We start from the raw sequence: 16,743 nt of genomic DNA, 5'->3' as shown, positions 1-16,743 counted from the left end.
CCTGATGAGAGTCACCCGTGCCGTTGGAACGGGGTGTCCGTTGGAATCCCAGGGGCCCCCCGGATTGGCTGCCATTCCTACTGGTTGTTCCTCTGGCACTTGCTTGCTTCCTGCGATGGGGAGCTCCCTCCCCATGCAGCACTTACAGCTGTGCAGGGCTCTCTTCGAGGCCTGTAGTAGTACCTGAACCTCTCATGCCTTCTTGCCTAGATCCGTGCAGACCCTCAGCCCCTCCCAGGGTGGTCGTGTGTGTGTGAAGGCAGCATCGTGACCCTACCTCCCTGGGGGCCTCTTCTCACCCTCCTCGGGTGCATTGGCTCCCTCTCCCGTGATGTGGCTTACAGGCCCTTCCCTACCCATTTCTCCCCGGATGGATGTCTATCCCACTGAAGCATGACAGAAGAAGACTAGCGTGCACTTTCAGATACGAATGTGCGGCGGGAGGCCTGTCCGGTGGCTGGGGCGTGGCGTCCCCTCCTCTGGGGACCCTTGGCACCTGCGGACTCACGGAGGCTGACCACCTGATTTGTGGCCACAGCGTGCTCCAAGTGGGCTCATGTTGGTCCCACACCTGCTGCTTCCAAGCCCACCTGCTTGTATCTGTGTGCTTGCTACACCTGCACGGTCGCCGTTTACTGGTTGGATCCTGTAGGCAACTTCCTGTATCCGGCATGTAGGGGATACCCGGGCAGTCGAATCCAACATTGTCTCACTTTTCCAAGTTCAACTTCTGTGATGGGAAAGAACTCTCCATGGGTCAGAGGCAGGCCAGAGTGGAGGCTGCCAGCGCCCAAGGTTGGAGGCCGTGATCCACGGAGAGGAAGCTGAGTCCACAGACCTCGCCAGAGGCAGGAGATTCAAGCTTCTTCATGTGGGAAGTGACACAACAGCTTAATTCCCCCAGTGCCACCAAGAGCAGCTTGCAGGACGCTCGGGAAATTACAAAAACAATTCTAGTTATGGTAATATTAAGAGTGTAAAATACTTAGAAATTAACTTAACCAAGGAGGAGCGCCTGGGTGGCTCAGTCGGTTGAGTGTACGACTTGGGCTCAGGTCATGATCTCACGGTGCGTGAGCTCGAGCCCCACGTCGGGCTCTGTGCTGACGGCTCAGAGCCTGGAGCCTGCTTCGGATTCTGTGTCCCCCCACCTCTCTCCGTCCCACCCCTGCTTGTGCTCCGTCTCTCTCTTTCTTTTTTTTTTTTTTTTAAATTTTTTTTTTTTTTCAACGTTTATTTTTGGAACAGAGAGAGACAGAGCATGAACGGGGGAGGGGCAGAGAGAGAGGGAGACACAGAATTGGAAACAGGCTCCAGGCTCTGAGCCATCAGCCCAGAGCCCGACGCGGGGCTCGAACTCACGGACGGCGAGATCGTGACCTGGCTGAAGTCGGACGCTTAACCGACTGCGCCACCGAGGTGCCCCTCTCTCTGTCTTTCAAAAATGAGCAAACCTAAAAAAATTTTTTTTCTGAAAAAAAATGAACTTAACCAAGGAGATTAAAGACATGTACAATGAAAACTACAAAACAGTCTGCTGAAAGAAATTTGAGACGTAAGTAAATGGAAAGACATCCCATGTTCATGGACTGGAAGACTCAATATTGTTGTAATGTCAGTACTGCCCAAAGCAATCTCAGATTTAATGGAATCCCTATCGAAATCCCAGTGATTTTTTTTTTTTTTTGTGCAGAAATAGAAAAACCAGGCCTAAAATTCATATGGAATATTAAGGGACCCCCAAATAGTCAAAACAATCTCGAACAAAACTAGAAGACTCATACTTTCAGATTTCAAAAATAACTAAAAAGTACAATAATCAAGACAGTGTGTTATTGGCATAAAGACAAATAGACCAGGGGTCTAGAGAGTCCCGAAATGACATTTACATATGTGGTTAAGTGATTTTCGGAAAGGGTGCCAAGATCATTCAGTGGAGAAAGGACAGTCTTTTCAACAAATGGTTCTGAGAAATGGGATATCCACATGCAAAAGAATGACATTAGACTCTTACCTGGCACCGTATACAAAAATTAACTCAAAATTGATCAAAGACCTGAATGTAAGACCTAAAGCAATGGAATTCTTAGAAGGAAACAGGAGAAAAGCATCATGACATTGGATTTGGCAGTGATTTCTTGGATGTGACACCAAAGGCACAGGAAACAACATAAAAAATACATGTTGGGCTTTATAAAATCTAAAAGTTTTGGGGCACTTGGGTGGCTCACTTGGTCGAGTGTCTGACTTTGGCTCAGGTCATGATCTCACAGTTCGTGAATTTGAGTCCCACGTCGGGCTCGCTGCTGTCAGCCTGTCAATGCAGAGCCTGCTTTGGATCTTCTGTCCCTCTCTCTCTGCCCCTCCCCTGCTTGCGCTCTCCCCCACATCCCCACTATCCTGGTGGGTGTCACGTGGGATCTTGTTGTGGTTTTGATTTGCATTTCCCTAATGACTAATGATGTTGAACATCCTTTCATGTGCTTCTTGACCATTTATATGTCTATGGAGAGATGTCTGTTCAGACCTTTTGTCTATTTTTAAATTTGGTTGTTTGTCTTTTTATTACTGAGTTGTAGATTTCTTTAGCTACACTGGATACTGGAACTCTGTCAGGTATATGATTTGCAAGTTTTTTCTCCCATCCTGTGGATTGTCTCCACTTTCCTGATATTTTCCTTTTCAGCACAAAAGATTTTTTTTTTTTATTTATTTTTTTTTTTCAACGTTTATTTATTTTTGGGACAGAGAGAGACAGAGCATGAACGGGGGAGGGGCAGAGAGAGAGGGAGACACAGAATCGGAAACAGGCTCCAGGCTCTGAGCCATCCGCCCAGAGCCTGACGCGGGGCTCGAACTCACGGACCGCGAGATCGTGACCTGGCTGAAGTCGGACGCTTAACCGACTGCGCCACCCAGGCGCCCCAAAAGATTTTTAAATTGAATGAAGTCTAGCGTATTTGTGTGTGTGTGTGTGTGTGTATGTGTGTGTGTGTGTGTGTGTGTGTGTTGCTTATGCTTTAGTTGTCATGCCCAAGAAACCATTGTCTGACCTAAGGTCACAAAAACCTACTCTTTTGGGATGTGTTTTGGGTGGAGTTTGATGGGTGGGAGGAGGGCAAGGTCTGGGCCTGGGCTCGTGAGGGGAGGGCTGGGGAGGCCACAGGGCTTGGCCTGCCTGACCTGTGTGCTGTGGGGGAGGCTTTCTGGACTGCGGGGCAGGGCAAGGATGAGGTGAGAGGTATTTTAGGAGTAGTCTGAGAGGAAAAAATGCAGGAGCCAAGAATGAGGTAATGGGAGCTGGGATTAAAATAGTGGGAGGGGGTAGGGATGGGCAGGTGTGGGAGGAGCTGGTGGCCTGACCAGGACTCCAGCTCCCAGGCTACCAGCCTGAGCAGGAAGGACATGGCCTGGGGCCTGGGAGGCCACCAGCTGGGCTTCCTGCGTGGTGGAAACCCTGGGCTCCGTGTAGGAGGAGGAGTCGGGGTCTCCCTTGGGTGGCACTCCAGACACCCCAGACATACTGAAGAGTGATAGCCCGACCTCTGTGGCTCGCTCCTCCGTCCCATAGCTGCTGCAAGTGATGGGAATTCACAGCTCACTGAAGGTCCTGGGAGTCTTGGGGTGACAACGTGAGCTTGTACATCAGAGTCCTTGCTGTCTGCACAGGGGCGTTCCTTCCTGATAAGCAGATTGCTCAGGGTGTTGGTTTTCTCCTGCACCAGACGGGGCGGGAACAACTTGGTTAATATTTGACCTAGGCGGCTGGTCGTGGGACCTCAGCGAGGCTGTCACATTCCTGACCCCGAGCCATAGCTGACTCAAGGGCCGAGGCTGGGTGAGGCGTCTGGTCTGTGCGGCTAAAAATGTTCTTTACATCAGGTGACCTCACGTCTGAGCAGTGACCGCACGTCTGCACGTGCACCTGTGCACTCAGGACCCAGAGGGGCTCTGACAGGGCGCCAGGGGAGGGGTGGCCTCGGGTCCCGGGACTGACCGCAGCTGCATTTTCTGCCTGCCCCATAGGGAGTGCCGCTGTGTGGAGTCCTGTCTCTCTCCGAGCCACCAGTGGAGGGAAGGGCCAGCTTCTGGCCAGGGGGCCGTCGAAGGACCTGGCCCTGAGGGGCTGGGGACACAGGGCTTTTCCAGGCTGGTGTCACTCCGGCTCTGGCTGCAGCCCCAGAGCCCCACTTGAGAAGGCTCCAGCCCGGCCGTCTGCCCGACCCTGCTGCCTGAGCTGGAACTGTCTCTGTGGCTCGTTAGGCTTTCCTTGTGTTTTGAGGAGGGTCTGTCGGTCCCCTCCTAAACTTGGGTGTCTCTGAGGGAGACCGTGCCTTGAGCTCTGAGTCCGTAGAATGGAACGAGCCTCTTCCTCTGCGCGCCCGTTGCTTCCCTCCTGTCTTCAGGGCAGAAACCTCGCTTGCTTTTGGAGCTTCTCCTTGAGGCGCTTGCTTTGTGGCTGTGGGTTTTCCTCGGAAAGTGTGGTGTTGTGAGTGTGGGGGCTGTGAGCAGCTTGGACAGGCCGGCCCTCCGCGGTGCAGTTCACTCCGTGCACCCGGGCCCCAGTCTGCCAGGTGCCTGCGGCCTCCTGGTGGCCCAGCCCAGGCCTGGAGGGGGCCGCGTGCTGTCAGCCCTGTCCCCCGTTCACCCCTCTTCCCTCCCTCAGCTCGTCTCCGTGGTGTGCCCCCCACCTCCACGGTTCCCCCGCTTCTAAGGGCGCCATCAGCCCAAGTCCCTGCCCTGCGGCCCCACTGAGGCGCTGAGCCATGATGCCGAGTCATCCACAGGCAGACATCCCCAGCTGGTGCTCCAGACCAGGACAGTTCAGACCAAGAGAGAGGCACGGGGCGGGAAGTGGAGGGTTTTGATCACCGCAGGCGACAAATCCCCGTGGGAAATGTCACAGCAGCCAGCACCGTCCCTCCTGCTCCTCGGCCATGCTGCCCAGTGTGGACCAGGTCCGATGTCCACAGGGACCAGTCGGGGAAGGTGGCCAGTGGCAGAATGCAGACCCAAACTTCCAATCTCGGATCTTTTCCATGAGGCTGCACGGGGCAAGCCCATCTCTCCCCCTGAGCACGACCGCAGGCCCGGACAGAAGGCACGGAGCAGCTGTGGGGACTCCAAGAAGTCAGCCGGCGCGGGCAGGTCACGGGAGGGAGACCGCAACTTGACACATGGATGACTGACCTGAGTTCCGTTTTCCCGTCCATCTCTGCCAGCCTGGAACTCAGCACTGTGCCCTGGGTAGGGTGGAAAGAGCTCCACGAGGGGCCTCCTCCACTGGTCCCAGCGTGGGGCAGGGCCCCCTCCAGGGCAGAGAGTGAGGAGACGCCCGAGGTTGTCGTCGCTGCTGTTTTGGCCTTGCTCTTATGTCCTGGCTCCAGGCAAGTCCCAATCCTGAAGGGCCGTCTGCCGAGCTGGGGCCGTGTGAGCGGTGGCTGGACAGACACCTGCCCCTGAGAGTAAAGGGGGATCCTGTGGCTCTTTCCGTCCACCCTGCCACCACGTGGGCCTGGACACTAAAGCCCTGGCTTTCCAGCCAGAGGACCTGGGAAAGGAGTGTCCCCGAGGCACAGAGTCAGGGAGACGGACAGGGACATCTTGGGACAGGGATCCTGTAAAGTTGCATGTGGCTCCTGGGCTCACGCCAAGCTACGCGTGCATGGACTTGGCCCTAACCCACATCCCAGAGGCGTTGAAAACTGAATGTTGGGGAGGACCGCCACCCACATCCCAGCCCGGCCACTGAGTGCTGCCTGCACAGTCCGGACGCAGGTGGCTCTGCAGACGCCTTGAAAACTGAGCTGAATTGACCTGCAGCCCACATCAGCTGCTGTTAGAACACAAGACCCGACGTTCTCCATAGGGTTTAATAAGGCATTCAGTCTCATTGTATGTTAACAGTGTCCAGGATACAAACCCAAATTACTCAACATATGAAGGAACCAGGAAGATCTCAGCAGCTGTCCAAGGACACGGGAACCAGCTGACAACAAGGACCGTGAACCAGGTGACAGAGGCACTGCGGTCACTGGAAAGCACTCTAGAGAGCGAGAGCAGACACTCTGGAGATGGATGAAAAACAGAACATCTCAGCAAAGACGTGGAAGCTATAAAAAAGAACCAAATAGAAGATCTTAAATTAAAAAATACAGAAAACCAAATAAAAAGGTACTTCGTGAGTTCAGTAGCAGAAATGAAGGTAACAGGAGAAAGAGTCTGAACCTGAAGACAGATCGATAAAAATCGTACATTCTCAACAACAGAGAAAAACGGGGTAAAAGTGGACGTAGGGACAGTACCAGAAGATCTGACATTGATGTCGTCTGAGTTTAGGAGAGGAGTGTGGAGCAGACAAAAATAGTTAGAGAGATAATGGCTGAAAATTTTCCAAGTTTGATGTTAGATAAACACAGATTTCAGACGTTTGGCAAATCCCAAACATGTATCACATCACAATCTGCTAAAAACCAACGTTAAATGTGGAAAGCAGCCAGAAAAAGCTCTGTTATATATAATAAATCTGGATTTTCAAAATGCAGAATTAGTTATCAGCTAACTCAGAACAAACATTTTGAAATACTACGTGAGCCAACACTACAGGCCAAGTGAGATGTATCCGTGGGCTGTTTGGATGTGGATGCCTGCCCACAGACAAGCTGGACGGAGCTCGGCCTTAGGCCATTTCCCCAGCGGCCGTCCCGAGAACCTCAGGCTGTCGTGAGCGGAAAGGTCAGGAGATTTCTCCGCTTCCCGTCGGTTCCGCATGGCCAGTGTGACGCTTCAGCGGGCGGAGGATGGGACCAAGAGCAGTGTTTGAGCGCCTGCTGCCTCCGTGCGCTGGGGTTCAGGAGACGGGGCTCCTCACCCCGGTTCTGTCAGAACCAGCCTGGGGCTTGAGGTTGTCCGAACGCCAGGGCTCTGGGGTGGAGGAGTGCCCACTTCTAAGAGCCCACAGCGCCTGCCTCGCCCTCGACGTAAGTTCTCCTCGGTCTGGTGCTTGCGGCTCTGACGGGCACCCTGTCTGCTTGGGGAACTTCGCTGTCCTTCCTGCTGCCTGGTGGCACCACCCCCAAACTCTGTGGCTTGGTTTCATTAGTTGGAGAAGGTTCGGCCTGCTGGCGGAGGTGGTGCGATTTAAACATAGCGTACGCGGGAAGGCACAGCGGTGCTCCGCTCGTCGCTCGGGGAGCCAGGGCTCGGTGGTGTGCATGTGGGCTGTGGGCAGTGACGTGAGTGACAGTTCCCTCTTTACTCACCAAGGGTCCCTGTCCCCCTACAGACGGGTCTGAGGTGTCTGAGGGGGGTCGGCGTCCATGACCAGGAAGGGAATCACCCTCCAGTGAGCTTCCGCGTGGGGGGGGGGGGGGGTCTGGCCGGGCAGAGATTTCCGAGAGTGGCCGGCTTTGCTCCGCTTCTCCTGGCAGCCCCTGCTTTTGTCCCCTGGGTGCAGACCGGGGGCTCCGTGGCCAGGAAGAGAAAGCTGAGGCTGAGGGGGCCACCACCTGTCCTGGGCAAGGCTCCTGTGGCCGAGTGCGGCCGTCCTGAAGTCCTGTGGCTGTGGCTGCTGCCCCTGCCTGGTCGGCCCCCTGGGATGCAGCGTGGGGATGGGTGGTCTCCCCTGTCCTAAGGCCACGGCGAGTCTCCTGAGGGGCACGCGACAGACGTGCCCGCAGCCGCGAGGGGCAGAGCACCTGTGAGGCCGTGGGGGCCCCACCGCTGTGTCGGCCTTTTCCCGCCCCGCACAGCTGAGGCCCCTCCGGCCGGAGGGCCTCCCTGTCCCCGTGGCGGGGCATGCAGGGCCCTCATGGCGAGGATGGGAGGGATGGGAGGGACGGGTTGGGGCCGGGTGTCCCCTGACTGCCCCGTCTGCTGAGCCCCCAGCCCCGTTTTGTTTCCTGACCCCTGGCTGGTGTCTCTGCAGCATCAAGATGGTGTTCATGTGGACCAGCGGGGACGCCTTCAAGACCGCCTACTTCCTGCTGAACGGCGCGCCCCTGCAGTTCTCCGTGTGTGGCCTGTTGCAGGTGCTGGTGGACCTGGCCATCCTGGGACAGGCCTACGTGTTCGCCCGCCACCCCCCGAAGCCCGCCCCCCACGCGGCGCACCCCGCCAGTGCCAAGGCCCTCTGAGGCAGCCGGGGAGGAGGACAAGGACGCGTGGCGGTCTCCAGCCGCAGGCGCCGCCCGGCCGCCCGGCCTCCCCGTCGGGGCGGGCAGGCACCGTGGCCCCAGAGGGGTCTCAGCCGTCGGGATCTCTGTCAGCCTCTGTGGGTCTGGGGTGGGCCGGTGGGGGGGCCTGGGTGCCGGCCTTTGTGCCCGCCCGCCCCGAGGACGGGCGCCGGTGGGGTTCACCGCGAGGGCTGGGCTGCAGCTGCTTTCGGGCGATGGAAAAGCGAGCGTTCTCTTCCTTCCTCTCACAAGACGCCTGTCTGCAGCCTAGAACGTGCTCACAAACCCGGGAAAGGCTGACCTGGGGCTGCGACAGGACAGAGGACACCATGAAGCCCCTCCGGAGTGCAGAGCCCGGTCTCAGAAGGGCCCGGGCGCAGAGCCCGCCTGATACATGTGGAAAGGAGGCCGTGAGGACGTACGTCACGAGTATTCTTGATTATCCGGCCAGAGTTGGCCCTTTCGGGGCCACCTGCAGTGCAGCTGCCTCATGGGACTCAGGACTCGGCCGTCAGCTCGGCAGTGGGGCCCAGGGCTGTCCTGTGGGCCCCCTGGGCCTCACTGCTACGCTGGCTTCTTCCTGGCAGGCACCGGTGTGGACCCTGCTGGGGCTCAGGGGTGTGGTGGGGTGCCGGTGGCCCGCGTGTGCTCCCAGGAAAGCCAGGGGCCCGCGACCGGGTCCCCCAAGGAGGGCTGCCTTGCGGGGCGTTTCCCTGTACCCTGGGGAACGCACGTGTCTGCAGCACAGAGCCTTCCATCTTCAGGACGGGGCCGGTCTGCGGGCCAGGAGTGGGGACACGTGTGGCCCGTGTCCCTGCTGCCGAGCCAGTCCCACACCCCACACTCTGGGCCCTCAGGCCTGGGGTGACCTTCCGGGGTAGGGGGCCGGGCCCCGGCATCTCTGCCCGCCGAACCCCTGGTCCTCCACATCCCCTGCATCTGGCTGCGGTGGGGGCTGCTGGGTGACTCTGGTCGCCCCGTGTTTCCCCCCTTCACTGTCACATGAGCATCTCAGCCGTGCCCAGCAGCCCTGGGCAAGCTCTCAGGCCCCCAGAGCCTGTGTTCTGGATGCTTCCACGTGGCTTCCCTTCTGCTGGGCAGAGGGGCAGCTCTGGGGGGGGGGGGGGGTTGACCGGGGTGCCACAGCCCTAGTGGTGTCTGCTGTGCACAGCCGTTCCCTCCTCCAGAGTTTTCCTCAAAAACTCCTGCGTGTTTGAGCGAGGATCCTGCCGAGTTAATGGCTGTGAGATGACCTGGAAATGCTTAGTTTATAAAAATGAAGGGACATGTCTGCAGCAGTAATAGCCTCCGAATTAAAACGTCACCGATTGCAGTGGTGACCGGCCGCGCCCAGGTGGGGGGTGGGGGGGGCTCCGTTCTGTCAGTGTGGTGACTGTGAATCAATAAACCGCTCGCGGATCCAGTGTGGCCTCGTGAATGGACTCGGGAGCGAGGGCCCAGGACAGAGGGAGGAACCGGTCCCCGCCCTTACTTCACCTCAGGGTCTCCAGGGAAGGGTGGACGCCCCTTCCTTGGGGTGCGGCTGTCCTCGTGAGACCCGGGCTGCTCGCTCAGGTGCCCCCTCCCCAGGCAGGCCAGCCCCGGACGGGTGACGGCCCAGTGCCGGCAGGGCCCCGGACCGTGGAATGCTTTGGAAGGGCGGGAAGTGCCTCGTTTTAGGCCAAGGGCTGTGTCTCAAGAATAATCGACGGTTCTGTATGGCAAGTAGGGACGGAGCTGTTTGCACCGAGCGATTTTCTTTTTTTTCTTGGAGACAATTTACACTGGGGGCAAGATGCAAAAAATGTCAAAACGATACACAAAGCGAAGGTACGTGGAAGTGATAGTTTAAGTTTTTGGGATGCGTCACCCCCCGGCCCTGGATTCTAGTCTGAGAGAGTCTGGTCTGGGCCGAGCCAAGGTGGTGACACAGGTGTGGCCCTCGTGCCGGCAGCAGACATCCCCGGCGTGGGCCCTGGGGGCCGCTTACTGCCGCAGGGCGACAGTCCTGCCTGGCGGTGGCTTTTTATTTGCTTTCTGACCATGTGTTACCTAAAACCAACTTAATTAAATTAACGCATGCAGTGAAAACGTCCACAGTAAGATGAAAGGCGGCAAAATATACAAAGGTGTCTTTTTTGTGAACCCATCTGTGTTCCTGAAAACTCACCTGCGGCCTCTTCCTGCGGCTCCACCGACGAGCAGGGCAGTGGCACGGGGAGAGTGCCGTGTCCCTCTGAGGAGTCTCCGAGCGGAGAGCCCCGGGGCCATTGTCGCCCTGGCCGGGACAGCACGTGCCCTGAGCCCTGGACACAGCTGTCTGTTGGGGGGAGGGCCCAGGTTTGAACGGCCCCAATTAAAAACAGGTGAAGGCCACCCTCCGCAGCCTTAAGCCTCCTGTTTGTTTCCACGGCCCTTCCTCTGACAGGACCGCATTTGGGAGGTGGGAGCAGTGCGGGGACGCCGTCACGGCCTCCGGGTGAGCGCCACGGTCTATCTCATCCTGCTGGGCCTCGGAGAACTTACACATATGGAGGCTTGTGAATGTGCCGTGGCCCTGCCCACGGCTCTGGGGCCACTGATGCTGTCCCGGTCTCCAGCTGGCCAAGGACTGGAGAGAGAGAGAGAGAGGGAGAGAGAGAGAGAGAGAGAGTGTGTGTCTGCGTGTGTGTGTGGTGCGTTTTTCCCAAAAGCAAAGTGTGGAGGGATTTTTTGGGCAGCAAGTATCGGGGAGGGTTTCAGACTCCCCAACAGCGATGCTGGAGCTGGTTCCGTCCTGGGGCTGCCGTGCTCGGCCCGCACGGGTCTCCAGGTTGTCCAGAAGCACACAGTTCAGCCAGGGTGGGTGTGGGGGGAGCGGGTGGGTGTGATGGGTGTAGGTGGGGGGACGAGGCAGGGCTCAGGTACAAGAGGGAGAGCGCTGCATTTACACATAGCGGCCCCGAGGGTAAGGGGGGTGGTTTCTGGAACGTCACGGCCCCAAATCACACCCCTTACACACTCAGGACGGTTTCTGGTGAGCCAGAGGCTTCTGGCTGGCCTGCTGGTTTGGGACAAGTCACTGACCACCTGGTGTCAGAGCCTGCCTCCCGAGTCAGTGATACTCCGGGAGCTGGACAGAGCTCTCCGCATAATTCTGGAGGTGATAACGGCCACATTTCCAAACTGCCCCCCTTCGTTGCCTTTGCGCATCTTGAACAGATTGGCAAGGTCAGCGTCACGTGTAGGGCTCGCACAATTCTATCCCACAGCAGATGTTTCAGTACAGGTTTTGTCAGAGTGTGTGAGGGGGCAGTTGGTGGGGACCTGGCGAGTTCCCGGTCCCTGACCCGGAGGGGGAAAGTGAGGCCACAGGCGGCAGAGGCCTGCCCGGCGCCCAGCGGCAGGAGCTCGGACTGTGTGGAAGGGACGGCCATGGGGCTGGGGGTGGGGAGGCGGGGTGGCTGGTACCGTGGGGAAGGGGAAAGCAAACCTGGGGCTCGCTGGGCAAAGCGCACCCCACGCAGGACGGCTGGCAGGTGCCCCTCCTTCCTGGGACCCGTGGTGTTCCACTGGCTCTCCTAGTCTTGGGGGGGACTGCGGGGCACCCACAGAACCACTGAGGCCCCGGGCGAGGAGGACAGGGGACAGGTCCCTCAGGCCATCCACCACCTCTGACCTGGTCCTGGAGAGACAACTCGGGTAATTTCCGGAGGTCTTCGTGGTGATGCTGAGCAAGCCCCACGGCACAGGAAAAAGCAGTTTGTCCCTGGGGCTCATCGGCCGAGCCAAATGAGGAGCAGAGGAGCGGGCACCCCGAGTGTGGCCCCCATGCGTGGGAACCCCACGGGCACCAGCTACGGCGCCCGGGTTGAGCAAGACCCAATGCCGTCACTGCAAGAGCGCGGCCACCCTTGGTGTGTTTGTGGGTTCCCGAGCCCCATCCTCTGGGGGTTCAGCTAACCGGGCACATCAGGAAGAGGCAGGGCTAGGCTTCCGGCTTCAGTCTGCCGAGAGCCTGCACTCAGGGGGGCTCCCCTGGCCCCCAGTTCCCTGCCCTCTCTCCTGGCAGAGCCCTGCTGGCCTCTGCTTGAGTACGTGGACCCAGGAAGGAAGGAGCAGGGGAGCCTGCCCCAGGGAGTGCGGGTTCCAGGGCAGGAGCCCAGCCTCCCCCCTGCCAGGAGCCTGCCCCAGGGAGAAGCTTGGGCTGGGGGGGCAGGTGTCAGGCCGGGTGCGAATGGCCTGGTCTACTGTGGACAGAGCGTGTCCCCATCTGATACAAGGGGACCCTTTCTGCCTCGGAGCTGATGTGAGCATCCATGCGAGAGCAGACGGTGGGAGACAGCCTTCACCTGCATGTGGTTTGGGGACCCTCAGCTCATTCTGATCCCAGAACGTTTCTTGGCTGCTGGTAAGACCGTTATTTCAGCCTCCCTACTCCTCACTGCCCTTGCCCACTTGACACTGACCTATAGACTCCAGCAGTGGAGCCCAGGTGTGTGTGTGTGTGTGTGTGTGTGTGTGTGTGTGTGTGTGAAAGTGAGGCTGGGAGTGAGGAGGAAGCAGATACAGGGGAAACTTGTCTGCCGAGAGGCAGTCCACCCCGCCCCAGAGCTGGGGCTTGTTTGTAAAGCCTGCAGTTCCAGCCCCGGGTTCTATTCCAGCCTGGTTCCCAGAGAACGACCAGCCCCCCGGGGGGGAGGGTCACAGTGTGGTTGCAGATTTAGGGACAGGGCTCTTTGCGGTAGGACTCGCAGGGGTACAACCCGGCTTTGCATGCGAGGGCTTTGTCCAGGCAGAGGTGCCCCGCCATCTGCACACACGGACTTCCCTGCGATGGCAGGAAACCCCTTCCTGGCCTGGGAGCCCCTGTGCCTGGGGCAGACGCCGGTGCTGCCCACAGGAACTCAGCAGAGGTATGTGCAGGAGAGGTGGCACTTTTTATTGGTTGCGGTAGCATCTTAGGAAATGTCCCCAGAGCAAGGGTCCCACCCCAGCCCCACCCAGCGTGTCCTGGCTCTGGCCTCGCACCAGGGCCCCTGCCAAAGCTGTGATGGTGGCAGGGTGGGTGCGGGTGTCAGCAGGTCCCGGGGCGGGGGGGGGGGGGGGGGCGGATGCTGCGGGTGATCCTCCCAGGGGCCTGTGGCAGCAATGTCTCCCATGTCATGGCCCGACTCATTAACATGAAAAAGTACAAAGTAACATGATTCGGAAAGTTCCATTCCTTCATGCCCGCAGCAGAAACAGGCTCATGCTTTGGTGAGGACGGGGTTCCAGCGGCTGCACACCCAGCCCCTCCCCCACGGCCCTTGGAGAACCAGGGGGTGTTCCTGAGGCACCCCGGAGGGTAAGCACGTCCAAGGCCAGCACAAGGGCCGGGAAGCATGCAGGCCTTGAGCTTTGCAGAGTCTTTTTCAGGGAGAGCCTGTGGGGGGAAGGGGAGGGGGTCCAGGAAGCCCCCACGGAGCTGGCCTAGGGGAGGGAGGTCAGAGGTCTGGGCGTGGGTGGCCACGTGGATGGGACACCTCTGCCCCTGTCCCTGTCGGGGGAGTGGGCTTCAGCAGCGCGCCATGTGCAGGCAGGGGCTCCCTCGCGGTGGGGCATGGCCCCTAGACCCCCTGTGGCCGGCTGCTCCTCAGGGAACTCCCCTACCTGCCCGCCCTGGGCCGGCCGCAGAGCCTTCTGGCATTTGCTGCAAGCTCGGAGTTTCTGGGCCAGAGGCCGAGCTCCAAAGGGAAGGCGGAAAGCGGATGAGGGAACGACCGGGCTGGAAGCGCTGTTCGCCCGCACCTCGCTGGCTCGAGCGACATGCAGTGGACGCCCCGCGGGGCGGCCTGACGGGGTGGGCCCTCCCCTCCCCCATCTCTCCCCCCCCCCCCCCCCCCGCCGGGTCGCGCGGCGGGCGGGAGGAAAGGCGAAGGCTCTACTTCTGCAGAGGCTCTTCGGGAGCGGGCCCCGGGCCCGGGCGGCAGCCGTGGCCGCCCCCGGGCCCCTGCGCGCCGTCCTCGGTGGCGGGGGCCGAGCGCGTGCTGTCCGAGCGCGTGCTGTCGTCGCGCGGGGCCCGCTCGGGGCCGACGGCGCGCCGCTGCTGCTCCTTGAGCTCCGAGTAGGAGCGCGAGAAGGTGTGGAAGATGGACGTGGCCGGGAAGGCCATGAGCAGGATGCCGCTGAGGATGCTGCTGAGCGCCACCACCTGGCCGGGCAGGCTGCGGGGCACCATGTCGCCGTAGCCCACGGTGGTCATGGAGATGACGGCCCACCAGTAGCTGGCCGGCACGCTGGAGAAGTCGCGGCGCGCGCCCAGCTCGCGCTCGGCCAGGTGCACGAGCGGCGCGAACAGGGCCAGGGCCACGCACAGGAACAGCAGCAGCAGCCCGAACTCGCGCGCGCAGCGGCGCACCGTGAGGCCGAGCGAGCGCAGCCCGAGCGAGTGGCGCGCCAGACGCATGACGTAGAGCACGCGCAGCGCCCGCAGCAGGCGCAGCGCCAGCCCCGCGCGCTCCAGCAGCGCCGCGCCGCCCGCGCCCGCGCCCGCGCCGCCCGCCGCCAGCCCCGCGAGCAGCGACACGTAGAAGGGCAGGATGGCCAGGATGTCGATGATGTTGAGCGGCGTCCGCAGGAAGGCGCACTTGCTCTCGGCGCGCAGCGAGCGCAGCAGGAACTCGAAGGAGAACCAGGCCACGCACACCGTCTCCAGCACGAACAGGCTGCGGCACTTGGGGGAGCACTCGCCCTGCGGAGGAGAGGGGGCGGGGGGTCACGCCCGGGCCGCCCTTCCCGGCGGGACCCCGACCCTCGCCGGGGCGCCGCCGATGGGGGCGGGGGGCGGTTCCTGTGCCGGACGGTCCCGATCCCCGCCGGAGGCGGCTGGCTTCCAGATCGGGGGTGGAGCGAGGAGCTCTGCCCACGGCCCCCAGCGCCGCTGGGAAACGTCACTGAAGCCTCTGCAAACGGGCCCCGGGGCAAACTGCAAATGGAGCATCTCTTCAAGAAAATGGAGGAAGTTTCGCTTAAAAAGGCGAGAGGAGGCGCCCCTCCCCACCCCCACCCCGGCCTCAGGGAGGACACCCCACTGCCCCGCGCCACGGGGCTCCCCCTGGGGGAGTGCGCTTGAGGAGAGGGGCGCCCTGTCCCTGGGCTTGTGGGGTCGCTCCGCGCCCCGCCCTCAGTTCAGAGAACGGGAGTCACCAACTCCCCAGTCCCTGCGCGGAGGTTTTGCCTGGGGGCAGAAGCGGGCTCTCAAAGCAGCTCATTTCTTGCACAGGCTTCATTTGTAACACGGTAGGGAGAAGTTCCACTTTCGAGGGGTTCTCCGGAACCGTGCGGGTGGTAGTGAAGGAAAATGGGAGGCCATTCAGACCGTGGGCGTCCCCCAACTGTGCCTCCGGAGGGGCAGCGTCAGGGGCTCAGCTCTGTGTGTGTCTGGGTGTGTGGGGAGGGCAAGGATATACTCCACCAAAACAATCCGGCCAATCACTAAACAAATGGGCAAATAACAGTAGCCCTGAAAAAAAGTGTGTGTGTGTGTGTGGGGGGGGGGGTATTACCCAGGGCTGCTACAGTGTACTATGTAAAATGCCCAGTTTCCAATGAAAAAATCATGTCAGGCAAAGACGCAGTAAAGTATGATCCACACAGCAGAAAAAAATCAGGCAACAGAAACTGCGTTTGAGAGGCCCCAGTGTCGGATTTTTCAAAGGAGCGTCACCGGTGTGCTCACGGAACCAGAGGCAGAGGGAAGAGGTGAAAGGTGCGATGACAAATCCATTGCATCGAATGGAGAATATCAACAAGGAGAAACTTTTTAAAACAACCACATGGAGATTTTGGAGTTCAAAAGTACAAGTAGATATCACGGGAGGAGCTCCACAGTAAGATGTGAACCGTCAGAAGAATGAACTGGTGAACTAGAAGATTACCCCGAGAAGAGAGAAGGGGGACCGAGGAGAGTGTGAAAAGCGTGGGGCGAGTTTGTAAAACGCCAGTGCGGAAGGAGCGGGGAGAGGGAGGCGGAGACACACGCTTTTAGAAACAAATAAGGGCTGGAAAGTCACCAAATCTATGGAAACACAGTGGCCTGCACATCCCGGGAGCTCCACGGATCGCAAGCAGGCTAAATGCGGAGCCGCCCCACCCCCTACCCCAACCCCGGGCAGGCAGAAGCAGCCTGTCCTCGCAAAGTGCCTCGGATCAGGCTAACGTCTCAGCAGAAGCAGCACAGGCCAGAGTGCCGTGGGGAAACGTGTTCAAAGGCTCGGGAAAGGTGGCCATCGAGAATCCTGTACCCAAGCAAAGCCGTCATTCAAGGGTGAGGGTGAAATACAGACTTTCCCAGAGAAGCAAAAACTGAAAGAATCTGCTTCTAGCGCAGCTGCCCTGCCAAAATTCAGAAGGAAGCTCTTTAGGCTGAAGATCCCAGCATCTTCATGACCTCGGATTTGGCAAAACATTCTTAGAGATGACGCCAAACACATGAGCAAGCAAGACATAATAGATACATTTAATGAAGATTTAAGACTTCTGGCTTCTTCAAAATCCGTATGTTCAAGCCCTGACCCAGAGCACCTAGAAAGGGGACTGTATTTGGACA

At 59.4% G+C, this 16,743-nt stretch overlaps 2 protein-coding genes across 9 annotated transcripts in view; one reads left to right on the top strand and one right to left on the bottom strand.

The window, feature by feature from the left end:
- The window catches only part of SLC66A2 (solute carrier family 66 member 2), a 53,116-nt gene extending 43,519 nt beyond the window's left edge, over positions 1-9,597 (top strand). For 4 of the 7 annotated variants that reach the window (XM_045458061.1, XM_045458062.1, XM_045458063.1 and 1 more), the window contains one exon: positions 7,928-9,597. In XM_045458061.1, the coding sequence (XP_045314017.1) occupies positions 7,928-8,135 (208 nt within the window). In that variant the 3' untranslated portion in view covers positions 8,136-9,597. Of the gene's footprint in view, positions 1-308; positions 1,045-7,927 lie in introns of those variants that run through there. The other 3 variants (XM_045458065.1, XM_045458067.1, XM_045458066.1) reach the window with 3 other exon arrangements.
- Positions 9,598-9,914: 317 nt separating this feature from the next.
- The window catches only part of KCNG2 (potassium voltage-gated channel modifier subfamily G member 2), a 79,375-nt gene continuing 72,546 nt past the window's right edge, over positions 9,915-16,743 (bottom strand). For both annotated transcript variants that reach the window (XM_045458059.1, XM_045458060.1), the window contains one exon: positions 9,915-14,886. In XM_045458059.1, the coding sequence (XP_045314015.1) occupies positions 14,077-14,886 (810 nt within the window). In that variant the 3' untranslated portion in view covers positions 9,915-14,076. The remainder of the gene's footprint in view (positions 14,887-16,743) is intronic.

Source organism: Leopardus geoffroyi, chromosome D3 (assembly GCF_018350155.1).
Source record: "Leopardus geoffroyi isolate Oge1 chromosome D3, O.geoffroyi_Oge1_pat1.0, whole genome shotgun sequence".
NCBI classification, from domain to species: domain Eukaryota; kingdom Metazoa; phylum Chordata; class Mammalia; order Carnivora; family Felidae; genus Leopardus; species Leopardus geoffroyi.
The sequence above is the reverse complement of the archived record's forward strand: the minus strand, read 5'-3'. Positions and strand labels throughout refer to the sequence as shown.